Source organism: Lutjanus erythropterus, chromosome 13 (assembly GCF_056507025.1).
Source record: "Lutjanus erythropterus isolate fLutEry1 chromosome 13, fLutEry1.hap2, whole genome shotgun sequence".
Taxonomy (NCBI): domain Eukaryota; kingdom Metazoa; phylum Chordata; class Actinopteri; order Lutjaniformes; family Lutjanidae; genus Lutjanus; species Lutjanus erythropterus.
The window spans coordinates 38,995,994-39,009,810 of NC_139329.1; the positions used below are offsets into that span (position 1 = coordinate 38,995,994).

Here is a 13,817-nt window from a genome sequence, read left to right on the forward strand (position 1 = left end):
GAAGCATCACATGCTCCTGGTGAGAATCCATCCCACCTGACTTCCTAAAACCATTCCGTCAGACAGCCCTTTCTGGCAGAAAGTCCTGCAGGCTAATTTCGCCCATGTGCTGTAGAAACAAGCAGCGGTTACAGAGGTTTAGTAAGCTCACTTCTCTCTGCCTCCACACCTTGACATTTTTCTCATTTCTTTAACTTGCAGTCTTCAGCTCCACCCGACGCCGACTTCACACAGCTCCCTCTGGGAGCACTAAAGGCTAAACAACATCTCTGACATTTCCACTAGTACTCCTCAAGCCCTGCAAACACACTCTGATGTGTAAAGTCGGTGGAACAGAGCCGCCTTTAGACAGTTAAGCAGCTGTGTTGGGAAACAGTTATGAGGCCAATTATTATTGTGACACGACGAGGCTTTTCCACACCAGGAGTTTAAATGCAGAGGTTTTAAAAGTCGGCCTAATGAGTCAGCTTCTGTTGGGTTGAGATAATTTAATCAAGACAACTGTAAATTGGATGAAGAAGTGCTTTCCAAAATCTGCTCATTAAAAGCTTATCAACTATCAGCTCTAATCAATACATCCTCTGATCATGGTGGCTCCTCTCCTCCATGAACTCCTGCAGCAGCTGAGAGGCTTCATACCATCAAACCTCACTCCTGTTGATATAAATACATATTCTGGCTGCTAATGAAGCAGTTTCCATGTGCAGCAGCGTGTGTGTGTGTGTGTGTGTGTGTGTGTGTGTGTGTGTGTGTGTGTGTGTGTCTGTGTGTAGACAACAGCAGCAGAGATGAAAGCTCATTGATCCCACAGAAGAGCCACAGCTGCTCTCTGCACAGCGTCTCATTATTAATCTGAAGCTTTTAAACGCCTCGATCGCAGCCATTCTTCATGATTACTGCTGCTGCTGCCATTTACACACAGATTACAGCGGTGTCGCCCGCGCAGGTAAATATGGAGGTATTACAGCGGTTTACAGTGACGGAGAGAAGCAGAGAGCGAGGCAGGCAGGAGATAAAAAATCTAATTTCATTATGTATGTTGTTATGTTTCTGTTTTTAATACTGCACAGCAGAGAAACTGGTGTTTTCTGTCATAATAATCTGATTCAGCAGACGAAACATGAGCTGCAACATGATGATAACTAGAGTTCAGATACATAATCAATACTAGGGCTGCACAATTAACTCAAGTCTTATTGAAATAACAATATGGCTTTCTGCAGTTTTTAGTTTGTTAAAGGCAAAAGTGTCAAAAAACATTTCAGTGAATGAATGTTGTGAGGCAGAGATGTCCTGTCCTACAGAAAAAAATCACACCAGTCATTTTAACATGTTTTTCAATCAAAACAAGAATAAGGATGGAAAAATGATTAACTCTAATGTTGCAAATTAGTCAAAATAATCCAAATTATTCAGCTCTATTCAATACACTGATGCATTCTTTCCAAACAATAAGTGTTAGAACTTGCAAATTTTCTTCCTTACACATTCAATCTCATGTGTGACATCATTTCACATGTGTGAAATTCACAAAGGTACATGTGATCTCCTCTGAAGCCAACACAAAGGTCACAGTGGGATTTTTTTTTTCCTGGATATTCCCAGTGGAAGCCAAAGCTCCATCAGTAACACTGGCTGTGTCCACAGAGGGAGGAGACGCAACGTTTACTGTCACTGGAAATGTGCTGATATGTTGTGTTCAAGTCTGTTTGATTGCAGCTTGTTAGTTCTCTACACTGTCACTGTGACTGACTGTGGCTGCAGTTTGTGCTGGCTGTTGCTATAATTCTGACTAATACGGTTTGTCTGGTACGATTAACTGGCTGTGATACTGGTTTATGATGGATTAACAGTCGATTGACACGACCGTGTGGGCTAATTATTTGGAGGAAGAGTTATAATCCTCAGGAATCTCATGAAATCAAAGTTGTCAGCAATTAACAGTTTAACAGTTCACTCAAATAAAGGTATTCTCAGAAAATGACTCAAGTACGCCGAATTTAAACTGAGGTGTTCACAGGAAAGGATGCAACATGTAATCCAGTTTTGTATTTAATTTTTTAAATCTCACAGGGTGCAGTGGAAGTGAGGAGCAGCCACAGTGAGCTGCAGGTGACAGACTGCACGCTTTCAACTCCTCAGCAGCAAACTCTCACTGTGTCCTGCGGCTGTGTGCAAAATGACTTGCAGCATGAAAACAGATCAAAGTTCAATTATTTTTGACTTTTTCATCAAAACAATGTGAGTCTGTGTGGCTGCAAAGTAAACAGGCCTGCACAACATCAGGAAAATGTGCGATAACATTGTTCAATATTGCAATGATGATATGACGTGCAATAAAAAAATACTGAAGCGAAAATGATGCATATTCTGCGTGACTTTAAAACTACTGCAGTAAAACAACGTAGAAAAATCACAGAGGTACTTGAGGAGTTTTATTGTTATGATTTCAGCATCTAACCATTAAAAAAAATCTGCAATAAGAATTATGTGGACCTGTTGTACAAGAATATTGAACCAGGAAATTTAAAAACCTGATGGAAGCTTTGCACTACTTTACTGTAAATAGTAACTACACACGTCTACGTCAGCAGCTACAGGCACTGATTCAGCCACAACTGACAAAAGTATTTTAAAGAAACTTTTGTCTGTTAACATTACAGTGTCAAAGAGCTCCTTTGTTTCCCGTCTGTTCCCTGTCACTGACTGAGCCTGCTGGATATTGTTAAAGAGACACAAGAAGGTGTTTGATAAATACATGAATACAGACAGCCAGACATACAGACACACATCTCTTAAAAGACAACAACTACAAAAGCAAAGTTTCCCTCAGATACAGCGAACACATCGTGGCTGAAATGTGCTTTAAAGTTTGCTTGTTTTTCGCTTAATGCATCACAGGTGTCAGAGAAGAGCGGAGCCACTGAACCTGAACTCAACACACACACACACACACACACACACACACACACACACACATATCTCTGATCTCCAACATACATGTTCCTGCTGATGAATTTAAACACGCTCGTACAATCTAATTAATGTCGCCGCTCATCTGGGTGTGATAACATTTTAATCAGTGAGAGCCGGGACCTCACAGTGACCAGCCGAGGAGAGAACATCGTCAACTTCTGCTGTAATTACATCAAGAGTCAATTACATGACCTCCTCCTGCTCGCTCATCAGCACACAGCGAGCTGAACGGCCACAGCGTCCACAGCGGCCCCTCATCCTGCATCGCTCCACGGACTTCATCACGTCAGGAGATAACTGCAGGTTTTGATTCGGATTGGTCGATTTTCAAATTCTCACATCTGAGCGGTTTCCTACCTGACTCTCTGGAGATCTGGACGAAGGCCTCCACGCCGCTCTCGCCGTAGTTTCCCTCGGAGGCCAGCGTGGACACGTAGTTCCAGCCCATCGCCGTGACGATGTCCAGCATGGCCTGAGCCTGGTAGGAGTCCGGAGGAACCACGCGGGAGAAGAAGTCGTAGCGCGTGTTGTCGCTGAGCTCTGGAGCCGTCGAGGCGTAGCTGATCTGAGGAATCTGTGGAGACACGAAGGGGTTAACGGTTAGCTTCAAAATCAGCAGCCATACTGGATGTAGTTTAAGACATAGAGGACACTGTGACTCAGTCTGATCCAGGGTCATTAACAAAGATTTAACAGCATGTTCCTCAAAAACACTCCAGCAAAGTTCAAACCTGATTCAAACTGGTAACACCAGCAGCACTTTGAACCTGTCAGTGTGAACTAAAACACAAAAACAACATCTGTTCTTACACAGAAGGAAGAAGTCAAATGAGTTAAATGAGCTTAACAATGTGTCGCCCTCTTTACAAAATAAAAAAAGTTTAAAAAGGATGAAGGATTGCACTGCATGAGTTAATTAATTTTTATTATTGTGTCATGCACAAGCAGTGTACTCAGCAACAGGCTTACAAGACGCCGTTAATTAGAAAACAGACCAGAAACCAGAGCAGCAACATAAATTACAATTAATATTAAAAAAAATAAATCATCCTGACGCTTTTTAGAAACAAGTTGGCCAACTTAGGGACAAACTTAAACAACCACTGCATCCTGTCGTCATCAGAGCACCACAACATTTCTGCTTTTTGAATCTGTTCTTAACTGATCACATAAAAGACAACACAGAAGAAAACCTGTCGTCCTCCTGGAAGTTTTTAAATCTGCCGACTTCGAGATTCAGAGGACGGATTCCTGCTCTCAGATTTGCAACTAAACACCTATGACTCCTTGTTCAGTTTGCTGCAACATCAGATTGTGTTTATGGTGTTTATGTTAAATTATTTATTCTAAAGAAAAACCTTCTTATTGACTCTGTTTTCTGACGTATTACGCAGACGATTCCACAGTCTGATCAGTTCACATCCTCACCTTATTGAACCAGGAATCCAACCCAGATCAGCCTGAACAGACAAACTTTATGTTCTGAACGGAGTCTGATACTTTACATTCTTTAAAGCCCTTTAATATCCCTGAAGCATCATTTAATCTTTACATACTTTATAAGGTTTACTTTGGTTTTATGTTTCTGTTTTGTTGTTTGTATATTTCATTTTTATAAAGCTTATTAAGTAAGATACTTTGGAGTTTTTCTTTCTGTTTGGTTTTTGTAAATAGTGCTGAAGAGTTGCCCGACAGAAATGGTTATGTGCAATAAAAATGTGTGGGTGCAATAAGCGATAGCTTCAGCCTACACCTTTTTGGTTCATATTTTAGTTTTCCTCCTAATTTAAAGCCTTGTTGTTTATTTAATTTTGTTTTTGGTTGTTTGTTTATTTAATCTCTGTCAAACTACAGTCAGTGAAACTTGTAACTTCCTGCAGATGTTTCATTTTAAAAGCCTGCAAAGAAAGAGAGCGACAGATGCAGAAGTATTCAGATCCTTTACTTAAGTACAAGTACCAGTACGTTAAAGGAGCAGTTCACCACGAAACGCATGCATTGCACTATAAATCACTCAGTCATGTTTCACAAACAAAACGGAATTTGTCAGTGTGGATAAAATGTCAAAAAAATATATTGAAATATGTTATAAGGGACAGTTCACTCCCAAAACCAAAAAGTCCTATTTTCCCTCTTCGCAGTAGTGTTACTTATCCATCTAGATGAGTTGTAGAGTTTTAGAGATGTCTGCCTTCTCTCTTATATAACGGAGCTAGATGGCCCTTGACTTGTGGTCCAGAAAAATGCATTTGAACATCTGAAACTCAACAGTAGTTTCTCTTTTCAGAAATCATGACCTGGTTACTCAAAATAATCCACACACTTTGTTGCGAACAGTTTCAGGAAAGAACTATTTTCCTTCTACAAATCATATCAGTGCACAGAGGGAAGCGTGTCGTCTCGTTTCATGATCTCTCCAAAAACAACACTGCAGGTAAAGAGAAAAATATGTATTTTTTCATTTTACATCTCTGTGTTGTGTGATGATAATAAATGACCCTGATACCTTGAAACAGAACGATTCCAACCTTCATCATGATTCAGTCACTATGAGCAGATGTTGTAGGAAAACAAATGAAATATGTTGTCAGTAAAAATGCAGTAGATATGGTTCATAAACCTCCTCGTTATGTTGATTAAAAAATATATAATGTGGTCAAACAGACTGCTGTAAATTAAGAGAGAAAGAAAGGTGCATACCTGCCAGAGGAATAAAGAAAAGTTTTATTTTGGAAAAGTACTTTCTGAACTCCTGACAGGAGGTGACATGGTTGAAAACATCTCAGCTGGTCTGCTGAAGTGTTTTCAGGTGGATTTTTAAATGTCGATCACAACATGTTGCAGTATATTTGAGATTTAAACAGATCGGGTCTGAGCCTTAAATCCTGACCTTCCCCGGCTCTCGTTGTTCGGTTTCTTGTCAGTCGAGTTAGCGCGCTCTGCGGTGTGAATTAGAGAGGCGGATCAGGTCATAGATCCTGCAGCAGACAGGCCGACAGGCCCGGCGGGGCTGGATAATGGTCCTTTAGAGAAGGATTGAAGGGCTGATTGATTTCACTTCAGTCAGAGGCCGGCGTGTTGGACCGAGCGCCGCCGGACGCCTCATCAGGATTCACAGAGGAGGAGGAGGGAGGAAGACGGATGGCCGAGGGCCTGACAGCAATACAAATGTCACTCAGCTTGACTCGCCTGGCGACAGGCTGCAAATTAAAGGCCTGTTACTGTAAATACAAATCTGTCTGAGAGCTGACGCTATCAGAGCGCTGCAGGTTTCAACATCAGAGAGGAGTTTATTTCCTCCACAACTCAACACAAAGAACACGTCTGACTTCTTACATTTTAGACACTTTGAATGTTTCCTCTTTATCTGATGGCTGCTACTGATTACTCTGAGACAACAAGTCCTTCAAATTAAAAGACCAAATCCACATTGTTGACGTCCTCCAGAACAACACCTGTTTTCTGATCTGACGCCTCATCTACAGAGCCACATCTCAAAAATAAAGTTTTCTGATTTTATAATAGTTAAAGTTTGGTTAGCTTTAGGCAGGAAAGAAGCAATATTTGTTGTCATGCTTACAATACAGGGCCGCACAATTAATCACTAAATTATTGAAATCACAATAAGTGCCATATTGAAATCACAGAACCACAACAATTTTTTGAAGAAGCAAAAATGTGAGAAAACAGCGTTATAATGAAGTAGAGTGGTGCTGCAGAGATGCAACCAAACGTTACATTTGAATCTTTTTTTCAGTGAATATGAAAATTTGAACACAAAAATGATCATTCTCTTTGATTGTATCATATATCGCAATTTCAGTTAAAATAATCACAATATAACTTTTAACTCGACCTCCTGTCCTCCGCCCTCTGCAGACGTCACACGTCATCTTGGAAATGACTAAAGGTCTCAGTTTTGTTCTCTGAGAAACAGATGTCAATGTCAATTATTCAGAAACTCTGGAAGACAGCTTCGTCTCAGCTCGAGGACACACAGACTTTTAAACATTATGTAAATCATTTGAGACGGATTAAAGCTACAAAAAGAGCGGTGAAATAATCGATTCATGGAAATATTATAATACTGATGAGAAGAATTACTGTTTTAAATCAAAAAGGATGTGAGCAGCAGCTTCCTGCTCTGAATCCAAACCTGCTTCTGTCACAGCGGCGACAGATCAGAAATCATGGAGATTCATGGAGGTGATGCTGAGGTGAGCCATATAACCACATCTCACACACACACACACACACACACACACACACACACACACACACACACACACACACACAGATACAGTAAAGGCTAAAATAAGTGGAGCTGCATGAGAATATAATGGGGACCCTCCATTAGCATTAATGATGCATTGTGGGCTGAATAAACAGCAGAATCAGTTATTGATGCTCCGTCAGCTGCTGCTCCATTAAAACACATCAGCTCCTCTTATTAACACACACACTGCTGCTCACGTCTTTAAGGGACCGCTTCTTATGTTTCAGCCCATTTAATGTACATTATGTGTCACCGCTGACCTTTTCTGAAGAACGTAACCGTGTTCTGTTCATACCGCAGATAGAACCATCCTGTGACTCGAGCATGTGGAGCGAACATGCACATTATCATTTAATTAATCCAGGCTGACCTGGGGTCTGCTCCCACTTGGACGTGACTAGAAAACCTCCAAGGGAAGGCGACCAATGAGCTGCCTTCTCTGCAGCGCGGCACATCGAAGCATCACGCCAGATAAAACAACGTTATGACTCAAGCTTTGAGGGAAAGAAAACTGACAAATTATAGCAGTTATGATAATAATGAGCACTGTGATGTGGTTTGTTAGATGAGCGTCTTGCTGTAGTCACACAGAATTCCAAATGTTTATAATTAAATGTTATTATTATCGTTCAATGATATTAAATAAATTGCAGAGAGACTCTCAGGGAGAAATCAAACTCGCGCCCTGCTGGTGTCTTCTGAAGGAGTCCCTGCCTCGACTGGAGGACCGCAATTTTAATTAGCAGCCTAATTGGACACCCCACTGATCAGCTCGCAGCGCATCTCCATCCTCACCAGCTCCAAAACATCACTGTGAACTAACACGCAGGGTCTTCAGGCTTTTATTTTCTCAGCCGTCGCTCCACACAGGGCTTTTAATTTGGAAAAAAAAGGACAGAAGCTCAAAACAAGTGAGCAGATCTGAAGCTGCAGATAATTTTCTGCAGTTTTGGAGCCATTTGGAGAAAATGTTCTGATCTTATTGTATTCATTTTAGGATTTGGAATAAAAACTCATAACTTTATTTTAAATTCTGTAGAAGTCTCAAAGTTTCCAAACATACCAAATTTGCCAAGCTGAGTTTTGGCAAATGGCAAACATACAGAAAACACAAATCTCCTAACAGTGTTCTCTTGACTAGGGTTGCAAATTGTAAGCACTTTCCCTAACTGATCATTGCAACATTAATAATCAATTAATTGATTAATAATAATTACAAAAACTTAGCTTTTACAAACAAAACAACAAGTGCATATAAACTTTCCCGTCAATCAAGGCTTTATTCCCACAGCAAAATATTGGAAATTCTCTGATAGCATCTCTACAATATTTCCGATCTTTATTTGATCGAACAAATTCTCAATGACCGATAAATCAATCATTGATTGATCATTATCATCCCTACTCTGGACTAAAACCACCAAAACAGACAGCAGATCTGTGCAGAACATGGAGGTGATTTAATCTCACTAAGTCTCACTAAATCTTACTAAGTAATCAAGCTGCAGGAAAGAACTACGAAGACCTAATGTTGTGTTACTGGGCTCCGGTTAGGAAACAAAAAAAAAGAAAGAAGAATCAACCAAAGATCATTTCATTTACGTAGAAAAGTATGAGGTGGTCAAAAAAATGAATGTCAGTGTAAAACGTGCAGGTTAAAAAATGACAGAAGGAGACGACCTCCAACAACAACTTACCAGCAACGACCTCCAACTTCTTTTGACATCAGAAGTTGCACAGAGAACGGTAAGTCGAGGCTCTGTTGTTAAAATGGTATTTCATTTAGTGAAGAGAGAATTATGACTTGTGTAGGACTTGAAACAAAGTTTAGGACTTGGGACTTGACTTGCCTCTCTGAGGTCACTGTCACTGGTGTCACCTTCGCCCACAACATGGATTTTGTGGCTGCAATAATAATGCAGGTAAAGGGCTGCATGTATACTTAGAACATAGAACTGGAGTTTCATCCAGTAACCAGTCGGGTGCAACATACAGATTGTGGAAGCAACTTTATGAGGAAAGTGCGATAACTTCTCTGTTGTTAGCTGCAAGAACCAGTACAAAGGTCTTGATCTACATCACTCCCACCATCCAAGTAAGTGAAGGCCCAGTGGACCGTCTTAACAAGGACCAACACAAACAAGCTTCACTTCAAAAAAGAATCTCTAGGATCAGTCGATACTGAATTCAAACCTGGAAGCTGTAAGTTTCATTTGCTTGACTGTTTGTTTTGCAGGTGAACCTGCTGTATCTGGTGTCTGTTGCAGGACTGTTGTGTTGTTGTACTTCCACAGGTTCAGACAATCTTAGACAAACATTAATAATATTGAGGGACATTCAAGAGAAACTTTCTAACCTTAAGCCTCATTTGGAGCCAATAAAATAACCAGAGTAGGTTTGTGTGGAACATCCCAAGGGTCAGAGAACCTTCCAGATCTTAACATCACAACCTGCATACCGAGCTGACTGGTTGATTCACCTCCATGTGGGAGACTCAAAACAGAGAAATAAAAATATAAACATTACAGAAGTAAAAAAAGAAAGAAAATGTCCAAATGAAGCCGTGAACATCTGACAACACGCAGCCTGGAGAAACATCTCCCAGCCCTGAGATGTCCTTAAATTTTGCAGAAAATTCTTGAAACAAGTTGATCTGCACTCTGTGTTGTTTTCCTCTGTATGCAGTCATTACAGTGACCAACTGTCCGTCCTGCCAACGCACAAACTGTGTACTGTTGAATGTTCATACTGTGAATTGATTCACTGCTATTTCAAACACTATACTTAACTTAAATTACACCTTTACTGCTGCAATTTGTCTTGATATCATTTTATTCTGTTTTGTACACAAATATTCTGAGTCCATTATTTTTTTCCCTTGTATATATCTCTATTATTGTTATGTTATTTTTTATATTGTTATTTAGCCACTTTTCTATGTAACTTTACATGTATACATATATTTACATTTGTTTATTTCCTCTTAATGTTTGATATTTGCAGTTACCAGAGTTGTTGCAGTCTCAGTTCACTGCTGTTGTGCTTGTACAAATATGCATTAGACAAATATCTTGAATCTTGACTGATATTTGAAATGATTAATATTAGAATATTAAATGTACAGCTGAACTTTTGTTGCAGTGCGGAGGTGACTGAGGGGGCAGCAGTCTCAGTAAAAGCTGATCAGAATCAGAGGAGGCCTCAGTGTAACAAACAGCTGAAGTGATCCGGACCTGGACGTCGGCCCGCCGTGAAGCGACAGCAGCGGCTGATGGACTTGTCATCACCCGGCGGGCAAGCGGCGAGCTGATAGATGGTGTCCTGACAGCGTTCATTACCCTCAACACCAGACCTGTACTTTGAGATTTGAGACCCGGTGAGCTGCATCAGACCCGGTCTCACACCGGGGACAGGTTTGTGTGTGTGTGGACCTGTTTACACGTGTTCACCTCAGAGGACATGTTCGCTGTCTCGGGGTGTTTCCTGTGACAGTGATTGATGCTCGTCATCCTGCGACAGCCTCCAGCTTTCTGGCCGGCTGAACGATGAAAGAGGAAATCCATCTGAGGTGACAGGAAACGTCCATCACGGTTCACTCTGCGCTCTGATTGTCTTATTTAAAGTTAAGCTCTATTTACTGTCATCTGTCTCTTTCCTGGACAATAAACAGCTTCGCCCTCGAGGTAAAATCCTACACGACTCCGGCTGTCACTGCTCGCTTTCTCTTAATGTTCCTCTCTCGCTGTGATCAAATTGAATTGCGGGAGAAGTCAGAATGAGTCGCTGAGGCTCTGCTGGAAACAAAAAAACTAAACCAGAACTCAGTCTCCTTTTTTAATTAAATGCTTTATTACCTCAAATTAAAAAAAAAAAAAATAATTTACACTCTGTGGGTGCTCTTATTTCCAAATACTTCTCTAAAAAGGAGTTTATTCTGCTTCCTGTTGCCTCCGAGTTAATTGATTTAATAATATGCACTATATAAAACTGCAGTTCTGACCCAGGATCAGTCAAGAAGATGTGTTTTAATTAACAAAGAGTCTCAACAATCTGAATATTAAAACGCACAGTTCAGATTTTTTGAAGAGGGGTTGTGGGTTTCCTTCTTTACATAGTTTACGTGGTTTAATAATCCATTTTCTTTATGATTTTCACACGTTCTGTACGATGGTAACATCATGCACGCAGCGACACAGACAGTGACCTCACAGCCACAACAGTGCTGGTCAGAGCCACACACACTCAGACACATGCTTGTGTGAATTCGGCGTTAGTGATATGGACAAAGAAAAGACAGAGAGTCTACAAGGAGATGGAGCAGCTGACAGTGTTGCTGAACAATTCTACATTTTGTAGCTCTTCATGCTAATGTTAGCCAGCAGCAGGCTGCTGTTCACAGACTGACAGTTAAAATCTCACCTCCTGTTCTGACTGAAGAATAAACTACCTGTGCTGATGAGTCAAACACCTCTGGTTCTGTTGTTCTCGCTGCAGAGTTTTACTGCAGCAAACTGTTGCACAGAGTCTCTCTCTGGTTTGTTTACATCTGCTTCCACAAGATCTCACAAGAACATGCTGAAGGCCACGCTGTAACCTCCAGCAAATGCTAAACTTATTGAATAAACACTTAAAAGACCCTTAAAAAAATCAGAAATAAGCCAAGAAAATTGCATCTGCTAATACAGTAATATGAAGTCTGATCAGCTGGCAGGATTTTATTGTGAAAGCCTCCGACACCACCGTTGACCCCACATCCTGCCAAACACTCAGGCATCGCTGTTTGATCTGACGGCGATGCCGGCTAACTGCTGGCTAAAATAGATGACATCAAGGCAAAAATAACCAGCAGAGGATACAAAACTGTGGACAACACATCATCAAAAGCCAAGCCAGAAGTTTTCAGTGCACTCGAAGACTTAGAGAATAACATTGTCAGTGGCTTTGCTACTTGTAAAAAGTTTTAAAAAGTACTTTTCATCGCTGCAAGCTAGGCTTGTCATTGCTAAAGAAACACATCAAAAGCTGTTGAAGCACAGGCGTTGTGGCAAGTGTGTGACTGTATGTGTGTTTAATCATAGGTGCAGGTACGATCGCGGGGCACTGACTTAAAGATAATTGCAGGTAACAGATCGGTTCTGGTTTTCAGTTTTTCCAGTGCAGGTTGGTTTGCAGAACTGGACCCGTGCAGGACTCCTCAGAGAGCAAGCTGCAATTACAAATGAGTCTGATACTGCAGCAGCATGGATTTATCAGCACATAAAATCAGACAGTGAGTGAAGTAGAGCCTAACCACAGACACATTTTTCTTTTGTAAAATTGTAGGCTAAAGAAAATAAAACTGCACCAATTATGACAAATAATTACAGAGAAACAGCCATGAAAATATAATGGAAGGAACAAGAGCATCAGTCATTCACATAACAGCCACAGGCAGGTCTGCTGCTCCAACTTCAGTCAAATCTCAAAGCTTTGACATCAAATTTCACAAATCTAACACTGGAAACTGTCCTGATTGTTTGACGCAACCTTCAATTAACAGCAGACATGAATAAAATGAAGCTCTTTAAAGGAGATGAGATGCTCAGAGGTGTCTGATATAAACCCCAAGAGTTAAAAACACACTCCTGTGTAATGCAGCCTCACATCGATGTGGGTCACATTTGTCGTTCAGTCCTTTGAAGCTCAGCGGAGGAAACAAGGTGAAGCAAAGTTCAGCGTGTGATTAGAAAGAAGCTGAAACATGAACGGATCCTCCGTCGACATCACAAGAGGAAAATAAACTTCTGTTTGTTTTTACTTTCCTTATTTTTACGATTCACAGTGAACTGAGAGACTTCAGGCGTGTCTGAGCTGTTTCAGACGACACAGAAACTCCTCAGCGACAGTGAGAGTGCTAAATTTAAAGGGATAGTTCACCCAAAAATGACAATCCCATTTTAAATCTCATTATACTAAATTTTCACTGTAGACCCATGTGCGTGTTCACGTGCACACGGTCTGAAGTGAGTGTGTGTGGTGTGATGGTGTGCAAACGGCATGTCATGTCAGATTGAAGAGACCAGGTGAACAGAGACACGTGTGAGTGAATAAAAGTGTCTCAAAGGAGAAATCTGCAATATATTTACTGTAATAAATCACTTCACTTGACATGAACACTACAGCCACAGTGTCCCCCTTTAAAAATTTCAACTCCATATTGTTTTGTATTTCTGTTTCACATCAATCAGAGCTCAAATTAATGTTGAATTTTCACTGAATGACTCAGTGTCTGTTTATGAGTCATAAGAAATCATTAATAATCTTGTAGTAGGCGCAGATGTTTAGAACTGTTAAATTGAGCAAAATGTAAATGGAGTTTGGCAGGCAGAGAGACAGACACCCACTTAACTCATCATCCAGAGTGTTTTATTTTAGAGCATCAGGCTTTTGTTTTAACAGGATTAACTTTACGTTGACAGACAACTGACACTGATAACAGCTGATCAACTTACAGTGGAGGACTTGTTGTCGCTTGTTATTGTCAGTTTACCAGATTTTCTCCTGCAGCCTGTCTCTGCTGAGTCTG

The 13,817-nt window shown here is 40.7% G+C and overlaps 1 protein-coding gene across 1 annotated transcript in view; it reads right to left on the reverse strand.

Annotated features, from left to right (window-relative positions):
• The window catches only part of grm8b (glutamate receptor, metabotropic 8b), a 157,257-nt gene that overhangs the window by 104,508 nt on the left and 38,932 nt on the right, over nt 1–13,817 (reverse strand). Inside the window, exon 3 of the mRNA XM_084733618.1 lies at nt 3,334–3,550. Coding sequence (XP_084589744.1) covers nt 3,334–3,550 — 217 coding nt within the window. The remainder of the gene's footprint in view (nt 1–3,333; nt 3,551–13,817) is intronic.